General features: G+C 44.6%; 1 protein-coding gene across 3 annotated transcripts in view; it reads left to right on the top strand.

Annotated features, from left to right (window-relative positions):
* Nucleotides 1-16,656, top strand: part of UNC5D (unc-5 netrin receptor D) — a 1,016,051-nt gene that overhangs the window by 741,588 nt on the left and 257,807 nt on the right. For all 3 annotated transcript variants that reach the window (XM_073653557.1, XM_073653558.1, XM_073653559.1), the window contains one exon: nt 13,623-14,000. In XM_073653557.1, the coding sequence (XP_073509658.1) occupies nt 13,623-14,000 (378 nt within the window). The remainder of the gene's footprint in view (nt 1-13,622; nt 14,001-16,656) is intronic.

Raw genomic sequence — 16,656 nt, 5'->3', positions numbered from 1 at the left:
CCTTTTGGGTTCATGGATGCAGAAACTTTTCATAACCTCATAACGGTGGCAGCCGGGTGTCCATATTCGGTCCCCATCCGCCATTGTTTCACAAGGGTGTCGTCTCTGCCTTCCACAAGCACGGGTCCCACAACATTACCCGTGCCCTCCCCAGTGCACTTACTGGGAAGGACCGCCTAACCACAAACATCTGGACAGGTGAATGTGGCCAGGGACGGTACGGAGCCAGTCCACAGCTTTTTTTGCTGAGTTGTAATTCACCACAGCCATATTCTTTAGTCTGGTGAAAGGACTTGGGAAACCATATCTACCCAGCTGTCATTTCTCCCAGGAAGTCCTCTAAAGCTGCTTTCACTTGAAAACTGGCCTTTTAGGCTCGTGGAGGCGGAAGGTTTTCATAACCTCATGCCGGCGGCGGCCGGGTGTCTCTACTCGGTCCCCAGAAGCCACTGTTTCTCCCGGTATTGTCTCCGCCTTCCACAAGCACGGGTCCCACAACATTACCCGTGCCCTCCCCAGTGCACTTACTGGGAATGACCGCCTAACCACAAACACATGGACAAGTGAATGTGGCCAGGGACGGTATGGAGCCAGTCCACAGCTTTTTTTTTTGCTGAGAGTTGTATTTCACCACAGCCATATTCTTTAGCTCCTGAAAGGACTGGCATAGAGGGAAACCGTATCTACTCTGGGTGTCATTTCTACCAGGAAGTCCTCTAAAGCAGCTTGTTGCAGAAGCAATGGCAGCCCGCCCAACATCAACTCACACTTCTCGGTGGTGCTTTGACACACAAACATCTTTATTTGCGCCTTTAATTTCATGACTACAGAGTTGAGCAATGGCCTGATCTGGTTTGAGAAATAACATGCATAAGCACGTCCGTTCCACATTAAAAAAAACTGCCATAGAGTGTCCGGGAACGTTCCCACACACTTTTCTTAGCCAGGGCTGCTTCTCGGCAGGGTTTGACGGACCCACCAGAAAACCGGAAACTCCTCCGGTGGGCCCTGGCTTCTCCTTCAGGAGAGTTCATAGTGCCGAGGTGAGACCATGATGATGATGATAGAAGCCACCATCTGCTTAGGTTTCTGTTACTGGAATGCAAGCGGAAGTATGCAGCCAGCCACCCACCCACAGGCTACAATGCTAAACTGCCAGATTTCTGGGCAGCTGCTTGCACTTGAAATGTAGACTTTTAGGCTCATGGAGGAGGAAGCTTTTCACAACCTCATGCATCGTGTCCATACTCGATCCCCACCCATCACTATTTCTCCTGGTGTTGTCTCCGCCTTCTACAAGCGCGGGTCCCTGAAAATTATTGCTGGTACTTTTCTGTGGGAATTTGCGTGCCTCCTACCAGCCTGGAATATTTCCAGTAAACTATGGTACGACACCATGTTGTTTGCACTGCAACCGGAAACAGTAGCAAAGCCATCCCCAATTTCCTTCTCAGGAATTTTATTTGGTAGACTGAGTGGCTGCCCAAATACAATAGTTTCTCACAAAGGAGCTAAAGATAGAGTGGCAGTAAGTGCAAGTTTCTCCAGCCTGTTAGATATTAGAGGGTGAACGGCAGCACATTGGATCAGTGGTTAGCACTGAAGCCTTGCAGCGCTGGGATCCTGAGTTCAAATCCCAGCAAGGACAACATCGGCAAGGACTTTGTATGTTCTCCCCATGTTTGTGTGGGTTTCCACCTCAGTAAAAAAGCAGCCATAGAGTGTCGGGGAACCTTCCCACACACTTTTCTTAGCCAGGACTGCTTATCGGCAGGGTTGGACGGTCCCAACAGAGAAACCTCTGGTGTGCCCTGACTTCTACATCAGGAGAGTTCATGATAGCGCCAACTTTGCAGCTGCTATGGGGCAATTGAGCGAGGGAGAAAGGTGAGCCCTCAGAATCAAATCCTCTGGTGGGCCCAATGTTTTTCAATCTGAAACAGCTTCTCAGTGGGAGTTGTATTTCACCACAGCCATATTCTTTAGCTCGGTGAATGGACTGGCATAGAGGGAAACCGTAACTACTCCGGCTGTCATTTCTTCGTCACCAGGTTCTGCCCATAGTCACACATGACCATGCCTGGCTGTATGTTCAGCGGTGAGAGCCACAGATAAAGCTGCTGTGTTACAGCTTTCAATAACTGTGCAGCGCTGGGTGGTTTGTCACCTAAGCATTAAGCATGTTATCTTCAGTACAGCCTGTTGCCGCTTGGCCAAGGCAGTGCTGCAGTGCATTCAGCTTGTGACTGATGTGGTCATTTCGGAGATGGAGGAGGAGGTGCAGGAGCTGAACAATGTGAATACATTGAGGTTACATTGGCAACTCTGTGTTTATACTAAAGAAAGGTCCTACTGTTTTTTTTTGGTTTTTTTATGTTATTTTTTAAGGCAAATGCATTCACCGGGAAATGTCATTTTAACATTTTACAACCTTATCTGGCAATGTGGTGAGTGACACATCATCAGACACATCCTGTTTCATTGATGATGGAGGGATTCTGAAAGAAACATAGAGCAGGGCGACAGTAACGAGTATGACATGTTCCCATTAGAAAGGAGAGAGTCTGCTATACAGTTATAGGGTATGCAGTGAGTCCAATGGCTGACCAAATTTAGGAAAAACCCCACTAACAATTTAAAGAGACATAGAGCAGGGCCACAGTAACGACAAATTCCCATTAGAAAAGAGAGAGTCTCCCATAGTGTTGGCCTATGCAGTGAATGCAAGGGCTGCCAAAAATTTGGAGGCACTTCAATGCCGCTTGGAAGAGTCATGGAGGTCAGAGGGCCTCCTCAAAACAATGTTCCCATTATTAGGAAGTGGGTCTTCCATAGTGTTGGCCTATGCAGTGAATGCAAGGGTTGCCAAAAATTTGGAGGCACTCCAATGCCCCTTGGTAAAGATGTGGAGGAGGGCCTCATAAAAAATGTTCCCATTAGAAAGGAGCGGGCGTCCTATACTTGTAATGCCTATGCACTAAGGCTGACAAACATTTACCCCTGGGGGGTATACATGAGCATACTGTCTAAAAAATTTTTTTTAAGGGCATCATAAACACCCTTTAAAAAAATTATGTGGGTGTTGCATCACGGACCACGGTCACCCTGGTGATATGGTGATGGAGGATGAGAAGAAGGAGGAGGACAAGAGCAAATAGCCAAAATCAGGAAGCGCTAACCATGTCTGGGTGTGAAAAGGTGCATGGGAATACACCTCCAAAGAAAAGACACCGGATTTGAGTTTATGTTGCGCTGCTATCATTCGGTGGTGTTGAGAAGTCTGGCCTAATCCAGCCCTTGTTCATTTTTATAAGAGTCACCCTTTCAGCATTTTCAGTTGACAGGCAGATGCGCTTATCAGTTATTATTCCACCAGCGGCACTAAAAACCCGCTCTGATAAAACTCTGGCGGCAGGGCAGGCCAGGACCTCAAAGGCGTAGAGAGCCAGTTGATTCCACGTATCCACCTTGGATACCCAATAATTATATTCACAGAGGAATCACGGAGGATGTTGGTACGGTCGGCAAGGTACTCCCTCAGCATCTTCCCAAACTTTGCACTCCTTGTGAGAGTACTCCGCGCCTCAGGGTTTGTGAGATGGAAGGGGCTGAGAAAACTCTCCCCGAACTTTGACAGTGTTCCCCTGCCTCTGTTGGATTGAAGTTGTGTCTCTCTCGCCTGTAGTCCTTGGTTGTCTAACGAAGTGTGCCCTCTGCCGCCAGCGTTTTCAGATGGGAATTTTTTTAATAGTTCTGCAACAAGGACCTTCTGGTACAGCCCCATTTTTGTTGACCTGCCCGCCTCAAGAATAAGAGATAAAAAGTTCTCCTTGTAGCGTGGGTCTAGAAGTGTCAAAAACAAGTAATGACTGTCACCCAAAATTTTGAGAACACGAGGGTGATGGGAAAGGCAGCGTAACATAAACTCAGCCATGCGTGCCAGACTACTAACAGCAAAAAAGAAGCAAGACAAAAATATATCTCATACCCTACCATAATTATATATAAATGTAAAGCAAAATTGCATAATAAATATAGGGTACTTAGTGAACTATTTTTGATCAAAAAAAGTATACAAGCCGTCCCACCAGCGGCAAGGTGACCCTAAATTGGGACGGTACCTATACTGCCTATATTAATTATGCAATTTTGCTTTACATTTATATATAATTATGGTAGGGTATGAGATATATTTTTGTCTTGCTTCTTTTTTGCTTCTTTTTTGCTAGTGTGAACATGCCTCTGTTTCTTGTATGTCTGCCATCTTAGACCTCAGTTCACATTGTCTGGTTTTCAGACTACTAACAGGCAAGACTTCCGTTTCCTCACCAAGAGGATGACTGACCATGCTCTCCTCCTCCTTCTCCTCCTCCTCCTCTCTGTCCTCTGGCCATCCATGCTGAACAGACGGTATAACAACTGTGCAGGTAGTACCGTCTATAGCGCATGAAACTAGCTCCTGTCCTTCCTCCTCTTCTCCTCCTCTTCCTCACTGTCACCCAATCCACTTTGGGATGAGATGAGGCTGGGCTGTGTATAGTCACCCGGTATGGTTCCTTGCTCCATCTCAATATGCTCCGCCTGCAATGCATCCTCTTTGATCGTGAACAGAGAGCATTTCAGAAAACAGAGAAGCAGGATGGTGATGCTAATTATGGCGTCATCACCGCTCACCATCTTGGTGGTGTCCTCAAAGTTTTGGAGGATGGTACATATGTCTGACATCCATGTCCACTCCTGAGGTCTTATGTGTGGAGTCTGAACTGAATACCGATGGTCTTGTTGATGCTCGTACTCAACAACTGTTATGTTCTGCTACCAAAGCTAAGGAAAGAGAGGAGATCTGTCCCTACTATAGGACTCAGCTGAATCCCTACGATGTAACAGGGAACCTGATCCTGCGATCAGACCTGCTAAAGTCCTAATCTAGTCTGTACGGAGACCTATAGATGTGGGGAGGGAATCCCTACAAGTACTAAGGACTGGGAGGAATATGGGACACCTCCTAACAGAAATAGTAGCAGACAGACGAACAAACAAAATAGATAGAACATAGAGGTCCGTAGACCAAGCAAACTAACAGAGTTAGATACAGAGCACAGGCTAGCTAGAAAGTAGATATACAATGAAGTCCAGCAAAGCCAGAAGGGCGGAGCAGGATTAAATAGGCCAACAAGGTCATGTGACCAGCAAAGGAAAAAAAACCTAACAGCAAGGTTCTAACAGTACCCCCCCTTCTAAGAGGATCCTCCGGATCCCCTAGGACCAGGCTTATCAGGAAATCTCCTGTGAAACGCTCTGATAAGTCTGGACGCGGAAACATCATCTGACCTCACCCAAGAGTTATCCTCGGGTCCGAAACCTTTCCAGGCCACAAGATACTGCAAACTACCTCTATACCGTCTAGAGTCAAGGATGCGAGAAATTTCATATTCCCCGTCCTCCACCACCGGAGGAACAGAGGCAGAGGCGTCACCATCCGACACAACAGCTTTTTTTAACAGAGAGACATGAAAGACCGGATTAATTCTCCAGGAGGTAGGAACCTCCAACCTAACAGCAGATTGGTTGACAACCTGAAGCACCTTAAAGGGCCCTACAAACTTGGGACCCAATTTCTTAGAAGGAATCCTCAACCGCAGATTCCTAGAGGACAACCAAACCATGTCACCAACAGCGAACAAAACCTCCTGTCGTTTCCTATCAAAGTAGTCTTTAGATTTTCTGTTGGCCTCCTGAAGATTACCACGCACATCCGTCCAAACTCTTTCCAAATCACCGGAAAAATTCTCCTCCTCAGGCACGGCAGATCCCAACTTGGAGAACGACCCAAATGACGGATGTCTCCCAGAACAACAAAAAAAAGGCGAACAACCAGCAGAAGAAGATGTATGATTGTTCAGAGCAAATTCGGCAAGTGGCAGAAACTCAGACCACCCCTCTTGATTGTCTGCCACAAAACAACGCAAGAACTGCTTAACATCCTGGTTTTTCCTTTCTGTCTGGCCATTAGATTCAGGATGATATCCGGACGAAAACGACAAATGAATTCCCAACCTGTCACAAAAGGCACGCCAAAAACGAGCCACGAACTGAGGACCCCTATCAGAAACAATGTCAGTAGGAACGCCATGAAGTCTGACAATTTCCTTGACAAAGGCCTTAGCGAGAGTTTTAGCGCAGGGCAGTTTGACGAAGGGAACCAAGTGACACATTTTGCTAAAACGGTCCACGACCACCCAGATGACAGTAAAACCCTCAGAGGGGGGAAGGTCAGTTATAAAGTCCATAGCCAAATGTGTCCAAGGAGCACTGGGGACCTCCAAAGGACAAAGCAACCCCGCAGCAGGAGTATGTGAGGACTTAGATCTAGCACATATAGTACATTGGCGCACCCACTTAATGACTTCCTTCTGCCATCCAGGCCACCAAAAACTGCGACCCACCAGTCTCTTGGTCTCAGAGATTCCGGGATGACCTGCCAACCGAGATTCGTGACACTCAACAAACAAATCTCTCCTAAAGGTCCCAGGCACAAACAACCTCCCATGAGGAGTGTTAGATGGGGCATTCTCCTGAGCTTTAAGAATCTCATCTTCCAAAACGGAGTCTAAAGCAGCTATCACAACACCTTCTTGTAAAATGTTTTCCTCTTTCTCAGCACCGACTATGGGAGAAAAACTGCGAGACAAGGCATCCGCCTTAACATTCTTAGTACCAGGGATGTAAGTAACGGAGAAATTAAACCGCGAGAAAAACAGTGCCCACCTAGCCTGACGGGCATTCAGGCGCTTGGCAGCATCAAGATATATCAGATTTTTATGATCCGTAAGAACCTGAACGGGAAATTCCGCACCTTCCAAGAAGTGGCGCCAGTGTTCAAATGCGAGTTTAATAGCCAATAATTCCCGATTACCAATATCGTAATTCAATTCAGTCTCCGAAAATTTTTTTGAAAAAAAGGCACAGGGATGTAATCCATCCCCGTTATCCTGAGACAATACTGCGCCAACCCCCACAGAGGAAGCATCAACCTCAGCCAAAAACGGCCTAGTAACATCAGGCTGCATAAGGATGGGAGCAGAGGTGAACCTCTCCTTGAGATACACAAAAGCTTCAATGGCCTCAGAAGACCACTGAACCGCATCAGCACCTTTCCTGGTGAGATCAGTCAGAGGTTTGACAATACTAGAAAAATTTTTTATGAATTTTCTATAGTAATTGGCGAAACCCAAAAACCTCTGTATCGATTTCAAACCAATAGGCCTAGGCCATTCCTGCACAGCCTGAACCTTAACCGGATCCATCTCAAAACCTTTGCTGGAGATAATGTAGCCCAAAAAACTAATTCTCTGTACAGCGAACTCACATTTCTCCAGCTTAGCAAAAAGCGAATTGTCCATTAATAACTGTAATACCTCACGCACGCTCCGCCAATGAGACTCCAGATCTGGCGAATAAATCAAAATGTCATCCAAATACACAACCACATTTTTACCGATTAAAGGTCTAAGGATGTCATTAATCAGATTCTGAAAAAATGCAGGAGCATTAGTAAGACCAAAAGGCATAACCAGATTCTCAAAATGACCCACAGGAGTGTTAAAAGCAGTCTTCCATTCATCACCCTCCTTCATGCGCAACAGATTGTATGCCCCCTTAAGGTCTATTTTAGAGAACCACTTGGCCCCCAATAACTGGTTAAACAGATCAGGAATCAATGGCAGTGGGTAAGGATTGCGTACCGTAATTTTGTTAATCTCACGAAAATCCAGACAAGGACGTAAACCGCCGTCCTTTTTTTTTACAAAAAAAAATCCAACCGCCACAGGAGACTTAGAGGGCCTAATGTGACCGGCGGCCAAACTTGTCTGTATGTATTCCTCCAAAGCCTTCCTCTCAGGAATAGTAAGGTTAAATAAACGACTTTTAGGAAGAGTCGCTCCAGGGACAAATTCAATAGAACAATCATAGTCTCTATGGGGAGGCAAAACCTGCGATTCTTTCTCAGAAAAAACTCTCCAAAAATCCTGAATAGGAACAGGCAATTCTCCCCTATCCAAAGCTGCAATACGCCCGTTACAACACTTGTCATAACATTTATGGCTCCAGGATTTAATTTCACTGGTAGACCAATCCAGTACAGGATTGTGAAATTTTAACCAGGGCAAACCCAATATTACTGGAGAAGGCAAGTTATTCAACACTACCAAATCCAATTTCTCATGGTGAACACCATTAATAGTGAGAGGAAATTCACTGACCTTGAGAGTAATATTCTTCAAAGGGGAGCCATCCACAGAAACCACAGCAATGTGGGATGATAAAGGTTCAGGTTTTAAATTGAGTTTTTCCACGAATCCCCCATCAATTACATTCAGTGTAGACCCGCAATCAACAAACACCCGAAATTCCATTAATTTTTCCTGAGCAATCGTGGAAGCAGCTAAAAATATACCCTTGGAATTTAAACAGGCAATACGGGCGTGACTGACCATTTTTTTTTTTCTTCTTCATACGAAGCTCACAGCCTTTAATCAAATGACCAGATTTTCCGCAATAGAAACACAAGCCTTCCGAAAAACGACGGTCTTTTTCTTGAGAGCGAGGTGCCACCGATCCAATCTCCATCGGTTCACCACTGTTAGTACACACATTATCATAACCAGAAACTGACATAGCAGAGGATTTGCTCTCATTAACCCTAGCACGCAGTCTTCTATCCACCCGTATAGCTAATTGCATAGCCTGTTGCAAATCCTCAGGTGTAGGATAAGCAATTAGCAGGTCTTTAACCCTTTCACTGAGCCCAGCAAGAAATAGACTTTTCAGAGCAGAATCGTTCCACCCTGTTTGAGTGGACCAACGACGAAAATGAGTACAATATTTTTCCACATTACCTGATCCTTGTTTTAAACGTCTCAACTCAGTCTCAGCTGATGCCACACGGTCAGGATCATCATATAATAGTCCTAAAGCAGAAAAAAAACTATCCACTGATCTGAAGCATGTATCACTAGGTTGCAAAGAAAAGGCCCACTCCTGAGGCTCTTTGCGCAAAAGTGACATTATGAACCCTACGCGCTGGGATTCATCCCCAGAGGACTTGGGTCTCAAACGAAAATACAATAAGCAAGCATTTTTAAATGAAAAAAATTCTCGATGTTCACCAAAAAATAAATCCGGCAAACATACCTTAGGCTCCAAGAAATATGCTCCAGGACAGTTACTCACTTGCTGACGGAGCTCGGCCACTTCCAGAGAGAGTCCCTGCAGGTGTTTAGCCAAATCCTGAACCGACACCATGATGGAACAAAAAAAAATCTTTCCTTAGAGAATTTGCAGGCTGGACTTACTGTTATGTTCTGCTACCAAAGCTAAGGAAAGAGAGGAGATCTGTCCCTACTATAGGACTCAGCTGAATCCCTACGATGTAACAGGGAACCTGATCCTGCGATCAGACCTGCTAAAGTCCTAATCTAGTCTGTACGGAGACCTATAGATGTGGGGAGGGAATCCCTACAAGTACTAAGGACTGGGAGGATTATGGGACACCTCCTAACAGAAATAGTAGCAGACAGACGAACAAACAAAATAGATAGAACATAGAGGTCCGTAGACCAAGCAAACTAACAGAGTTAGATACAGAGCACAGGCTAGCTAGAAAGTAGATATACAATGAAGTCCAGCAAAGCCAGAAGGGCGGAGCAGGATTAAATAGGCCAACAAGGTCATGTGACCAGCAAAGGAAAAAAAACCTAACAGCAAGGTTCTAACAACAACTGCCCTCTTCTGCTCACAAATCCTTCCCAACATCTGCAGTGTAGAGTTCCAATGCCTGGGGACATCACACACCAGTCTGTGAGCCGGAAGCTGCAAATGCTGCTGAATCCGTGTGACGGAGAAAACAGAGTTTTAAATACCTGGCCCATAGGGAACTAGTTTGAACAGCAAACTGGTGTGAATTGCTTCACTGACACACTGAAAGAAATTTTTAATGGAGGCCAGAAATGGCAGTATTTTCAGACAACGTATATGTGATCCGTGTGACTGAGAAAACAGATTTTTAAATACCTGGCCTGTAGGTAACTAGTTTGAATGGCAAACCGGTGTACTGGCCCCTTAGACCTGGGCATTGCGCATTTTAAATGGAGAACAATATCTTCCACACTCACTACAAATGACTGAATTTGGAGTGAACTTATATGTGATCCATGTGACGGAGAAACCACAGTTTTAAATATCTGGCCTGTAGGTAACTAGTTTGAACAGCAAACCGGTGTCAAAAACTTTGCTGACATAGTGAAAAAAAATTTGAATAGAGGCCAAAAATGGCAGTATATTCTGAAAACGTATATGTGATCCATGTGACGGAGAAAGCACAGTTGTAAATAGCTGGATTTTTAGCACTGTAATATGAAAAGGACCTGGCTGTATTCTGCAGTGCCAACAAGAAAATGGCGCAGAAAAACGGTGTTCTCTGGATTGCTTTTTATGCAAATAATGATGATTAAGATCCCAAAAAAATATTCCTGGCCCCTGAGACCTGGGCCTTTGTCTAGAAATATCTAACAGCAGCAGAAGGCAGAACTGGAATGGAGCCTCTTGTGCTATATGCACTGCAGTCAGCTATATACACTGCCTGCCTGCCTATATACACTGCCTGCCTGATATCTCTGCAGATGGATTAGTCCTCAGAAGGACTGTTTGTTGAGAAGGATATGTGTAATGTACGTGTTTTCTCCCTACACTACCTAATACACAACCAAATCTCTCCCTGACGCAGCAGCAGCTCTCCCTACTCTGCCTGATTCCGGAGTGACTGTGACGAGCATGGCGGCGCCAGGTCTGATATAGACCTGATGACGCTGTGCGGCAATCCAATCACTGTAATGCCACAACCACCATGGCTGCGGCATTACAATGAGTGGCAGGCAATTCTTGCATGTTGATTGACGCTCTAAAGAGCGCCAGATATGCAGGGAGGGGCCCCGAGCTCCCGCCGAGCAACCCCGGAAATACTCAGCGAGCGCCGAGCATGTCAAGCAGTGAGATGCTCAGGCGAGCACCGAGCAGTAGCGAGCATGCTCGCTCATCACTAGTTATGTGCCACACACAGGAAGTTGATACCATCAACTATTCCCATTTTATTTAGGTGTATCCATATAAATGGCCCACCCTGTAGACAGAGACTTAGTTTATACCTACCAGGGCACAGGGATTTGATGTACAAACTATGGTGATGATTTTAGTACTAGTTATTTGCCCTCCTCATAGAACAGACAGTATCTAGAAGTGATAATACAATACTTTACCATTTGTGCAGTTTGTAAGAATTTTATAAAAGAAAACAAAAACCTCCTAACTTGAGGCTTTTTTAAATGTGCAGTCAGATGTGTCCACCTTTGCCTTCTGGAAAACCCCATTAAGGTCTTCAAATGCTCAAGATAATACATTTTTATATTATCTAACTAAACCATTCACATCACAAACACTTGTTGGGCACATAATGACACATACAGTATGGCATAAATATCCCCTGACAGAATATCGGGAAATTATGTTTTTTTCTAAGAGCTGCTCTACTCATCTCAGGATATATTGAGGCAAGAAGAAATGCGTGAAGGGACATATCGGTATTTTAGATTCACGTCTTCTGGATGCATTGATTTCCTCGTTCTCCTTTGATCTCAAAGACTTTCTGTATGACTCGCCCCCTGGGCCATGGGGCACCCGGAACCGGGCTTTAGTGCGATGATGGGGGTAGTAGTGGCAACCCGATACCGTGGCTCAGGGTGGTCAGACAAATGCTGTGGCAGTCTATTTATAGATTTTTTTGAATGTCCGACTACGCAACCCGTGGATTGCGGTCAGAGTGTACCGCCGCTGCGAGGCAGACCGCTGAGGCTGATGGTGTGTGCAGCTGAGATAGTATAACTCCCCACAGGAAGACTGTAGCCTCAGTGCAGTGTAATAGGATGCTGGGGGTGATAGTGCAGGCGCAGCTTAAATCACACAGAGTCAGTGATGCAGTCCAGGGTCTTTTACTCACAGTTGTTATCCGAGTCACTTCTGCCGGCAATGACTGCCCGAGCCGTGCTGCGTCCACCAGGTGAGGAGCTCGGTCAACTCCCAGGCAATTCAGGAGTATGGCACAGGACCCCCTTTTGTCCTTTCTCTGGCCTCTCGTGCCCCACCAGTGACCACACTTCTGTCCAGCTGCCTCGGGCCTTCTCTTGGTGAAACCTGTCGCCAGTTTCCCTGACCCTATGTGGTGCCTTCCTAGTGGGTATAGCAGGGGGTCGCACCAATAGATGATCACGACCTCCGGTCTTTGGCTGAGGGATAATTTACCTCCACCAACTTGGGAATCCGGTACCCTTATTCTGCCTGACCCTTCACCCGATATCTCGTGGGTTCTTAGGGTCCCTTCTGCCTTCTTGTTTCTGGAGCCTTTCTACTCCTCTTTCTCTTCACCTTTCTTCCTTCCTTCTCCTTCTCCTCTTCTCCCTTCTGGCTCCGGCCTTCTCTCTAGGCCTGCCATGTGGAGCTGAGCTCAGGCTGAGCCTGTCAGCTCTCTCTCCCTTTCTGCTCTCCCTCTCTGAACTGAACACCCTCCTAAGATGGCCCCCACCTTTTATCTGCTTTGCTGTGTCTGAGCTCAGGTGACCTGCAACCAATGAGCTCCTTCCTATGCTCCAGAAACCGTCCCCTTCTGCTCCTACATCACTGAGTTCTCTCCCCCCTCCTCACTCCAGCCAGGGACATGGTCAGTTGTGCCTGCATATATATAAATGGAAGCACCGTCGAGCTGTCCCCCGGAAATGGGGTGTGTGTGGTGTATGCAGCTAACTGAGCCCTGGTCCATACTCCATCCTTACCTGGGAGTGGAATATCACACCTCTGGATGAGGTGCAATACCCCTGTAGCAACCGAACCCTCGGGGCGCTACATGTATAGGTGACCACATTGCCTTTATATGCAATAGACATAATACGTGTGGCCAGTAATTCTGTTCACTACTAAGGACCACTTATTCTTCAAATTAAATTTAACAAGATGGTGCATGGTTGTTGCAAAAGAGAACAGTCACCAAAGATAAAGAAATGAAAGGTTGACTTCTCCAGGATTAGCTCTTTAAGCTGTTAGCTAAAATTTAGTTGAGAATGTGAAATGCTGTTTATTAAACCATTTCAGAGCTATAATTATATTTGCCAGGTACCTATTGGCCAGAAAGTTACAATACATTAACTTGAGCTTCTGTAACAAAGTAGCAAGCTGGCTTCACCCATGCATAATACCGCAGTTATGACATGTGTATCAAATAGAGAGACACCATAATGGAGAAGACATGACTCAGTGTGTAAGTGCAGAGTAAAATTACATTAACCGAGAGACAAATGAGTGCACACTCTGTAATTCCCTTTATGCTTAGGTGGCTTCTATCACATAGGATTTAATGGAATGGGTTTAAGTTAGAAATCCTTGTACTATGGATTTGCAAAGTTGAATAGGTTTTATTCATTGTTGAAAAATATTTGACTTTTACTGTTTTGCTATCTGCACATTATAATATAATCATCACTGTATTGCCAACTTAGAAACTATTCTTTGTCTTTTAGGTAACTCACTTTTATTAAACTCCTCTCTTCAACCGGACTTAACAGTGAGCAGAACATATAGTGGTCCAATTTGTTTCCAGGACCCCATGGACAAGGAAATAATGACCGAGTCTTCAATATTTAACCCTCTGACAGACATCAAGGTCAAAGTGCAAAGCTCCTTCATGGTCTCACTTGGTGTGACTGAGAGGCCGGATTTCCATGGAAAAACAATTTCAGGGACCTTTCCACATGGTAACAATAGATGTTTCGGGACGCTACACAGCCGAAATAAAACTCCCTATATTCAGAACCTGTCATCTATTTCATCTAAGCCAGAGATGAGAGTTTGTGGAATTTTTGGCCATCAAGGAGGACGACTGGTTATGCCAAATACAGGTATGTTTTTTTATCATAATAACAAAGAAAGGAGTTTTTAACTAAAAAATAATTTTATTAAATATACATGTGTGATAAAATATTTAATGAACCAAAAACCATAAAAGACAAAAAAAAAACAGAGCATTGGCAACAGAGAAGTGCAAACAGCAATGTAAAATCTGAACAAAAGATGTAAATGTATTGAATTTCAAATAATAGGCACATTGGTCAGAAACTACATTGTATATATGCAAACATACATGTACCCATCCATATGATTATAGCAAAAATTTGCTTACCCATAACGTGATGCACAATGCAAGGTTACCACAGAAACATATTCCCCAATGTGTGTTTCGCGTGTTTTGATCTCACTTCTTCAGGGGGTACCATATTTTTATCATGTTTGATGCAGTAAGCAATATTTCAGGAATTAAAAGAACCAAAATATTTTGGATCATTCAGTTCAAGCCATCATTATTTGTGACCATTTCCTTAAAGGGGTTTTAAGGCTTTAGATATTGAAGATTTATCCTTTGGATAGGGCAACAATATCTTATCTGTAGGTGTCCCCGACCAATCAGCTGTTTTCAGCTCCAGGAGAGGGAGGGTGCTAAACCAAAGAGCAGAGCTCCATTTACCGAATACTTTGTAGTAGCCATTACATAGATGTTCTGTGTTATACACGACAGGTCTTCCTGAAAGAGAAAGAGATACTTTTTGTATTTGCTCTCGACTTGCTGTCCGGGAAATGAGAATCCTGAGCAGAGGACCACCTTTGTTAACACAGAATTCCATAATAGAGCATATGAGAAGTATTTTTCTAATTGAGACAACCCCTGTAACTGATTCCCGACATTGGATGTACTGATGTACTGTTGAATGGCAGGTCACCTTGTACGATGCAGCTTCTGTAGCTGAGCCCACATCATACTCAGCAGATGCTGGGTGTTCGAAATTTCAGAATTTTTTTCATTGTTTAAATAATATTTTTTTTCTTACAAGCTGATATCGCTGTAATTGTACTGACTTGTAATATCATATTTCCAGGTCATTTTTACCACACAATGAACCTTGTAAAAACTGTTTAAAAACTTTATTTTTTTTTAATTTCACCACACTTGGTGTCATTGAAAACTAGAATTCATCTTGCAAAAACATAAGCACTAATATGTTTATGTCGATGAAAAAAAAAATAGTTACAACCTCTATGCAAGAAGGGGAGGAAAAGATGAAAACACAAAAATTAAAAATTGACCTGTTGGGAAGACGTTGAATAATCGTAGTATTTTACATCATTAATAGGGATGGGCGGACCCCTGGATGCAAGAGTCCATTGGCAAAATTTTATAAAAAAGTTTAGTTCGGGTACTAGAACGGTAACCAATCTTGATCCCTAACTCGGAACTCATTCAAGTGAATGATTCCCACTCTATCACACAGATGCACCGTTTATTAAGATAAAATTAAAAATATGAGTAATCCTCGACTGTCCGCCATTCATCCATAATGATGAGGTCACACAACGATCCCCGACTCTGCTTCATCAGGAACTTGACCGCTCACCACGCTGTCCGGAACACAGTGAACTTAGCATGAGAACGTCCGGCTGTAGTGACGAGTGGTGACGTAAATAAGGTTACTGCAGGTCACAGGCGGAGGTTCTCACGTTAACCTTTATGTGAGACAGCCATGTGTGACCTGTGGTAACCTTACTGTAAGGTCATCTAAGGTCATAACAACTCGTTCTCACACTATGCAGCGCCTGTGGTGGACTGATGAACGACCGCTAGTCCAGCACTCCGGAAGCGGAAGTGATGAGCGGTCATGTTCCTGATGTCACGGCTCACCACAGCATCCGGATGTAGCAGAATTGGGGACTGACATGTGACCTCATAATTATTGAATAACGGCAGACAGGTGAGGATTAGTTCGATTTTTTTTATTTTCAATTTTTTCTTAGTGAATGGCTAAAAGATGGTTATTGTCAGGGAGCATTTTGTTCAATTAAAGGACTTTTCCCCTTGTGTGTATTTTTCTTACTTTTGACTACGGGGTTAGTAATGGGGGTGTCTGATATACGCCTCTCCATTACTAACCCCTGGGCTTGATGCCAGTAGACATTACAAAGCTGACATCAACCCCCAAATATTACCCTGCTTGCCAGCGCACCAGGGCAAGCAGGAAGCGCCGGGCAAAGCTCAAGAATTGGTGCATCTAATGGATACACCTTTTCTGGAGCGGCTGCGGGCTGCTATTTTTACACTGGGGAGGGCCAAACATACATAGGCCTTCCCAGCCTGAGAATACCAGCACCCAGCTTGGGGTACTGGGCAGTGTGGTCTTCATACAATATGGCACATGGTCTGTAATCTAACTGTTGGTCAACTAGAAATCGGACTGCTCTATAGTGTGTTTCCCCTTTTTGGGGCTAACACTGACTGTGTAGTATTCCAATATGTTTTGACTACAGGAATGGTAGTTAATTATCTGTATGGTATCTTCCTATATATGAATGTATAAAGACTAGTGATGAGCGAGCGCTAAAATGCTTGGGTACTCGTTGCTCGTGTCGAGCAAATTGGAATACTCGGGTGCTCGACCCGAGCAATGAGCCCAATGTAAGTCTATGGGAAACTGAAGCATTTTTCAGGCGGCTCCCACTGGCGGTCTG

Source organism: Phyllobates terribilis, unplaced genomic scaffold (assembly GCF_046119375.1).
Source record: "Phyllobates terribilis strain yellow unplaced genomic scaffold, ASM4611937v1 Scaffold_11__3_contigs__length_659146591, whole genome shotgun sequence".
Lineage (NCBI taxonomy): Eukaryota > Metazoa > Chordata > Amphibia > Anura > Dendrobatidae > Phyllobates > Phyllobates terribilis.
The sequence above is the reverse complement of the archived record's forward strand: the minus strand, read 5'-3'. Positions and strand labels throughout refer to the sequence as shown.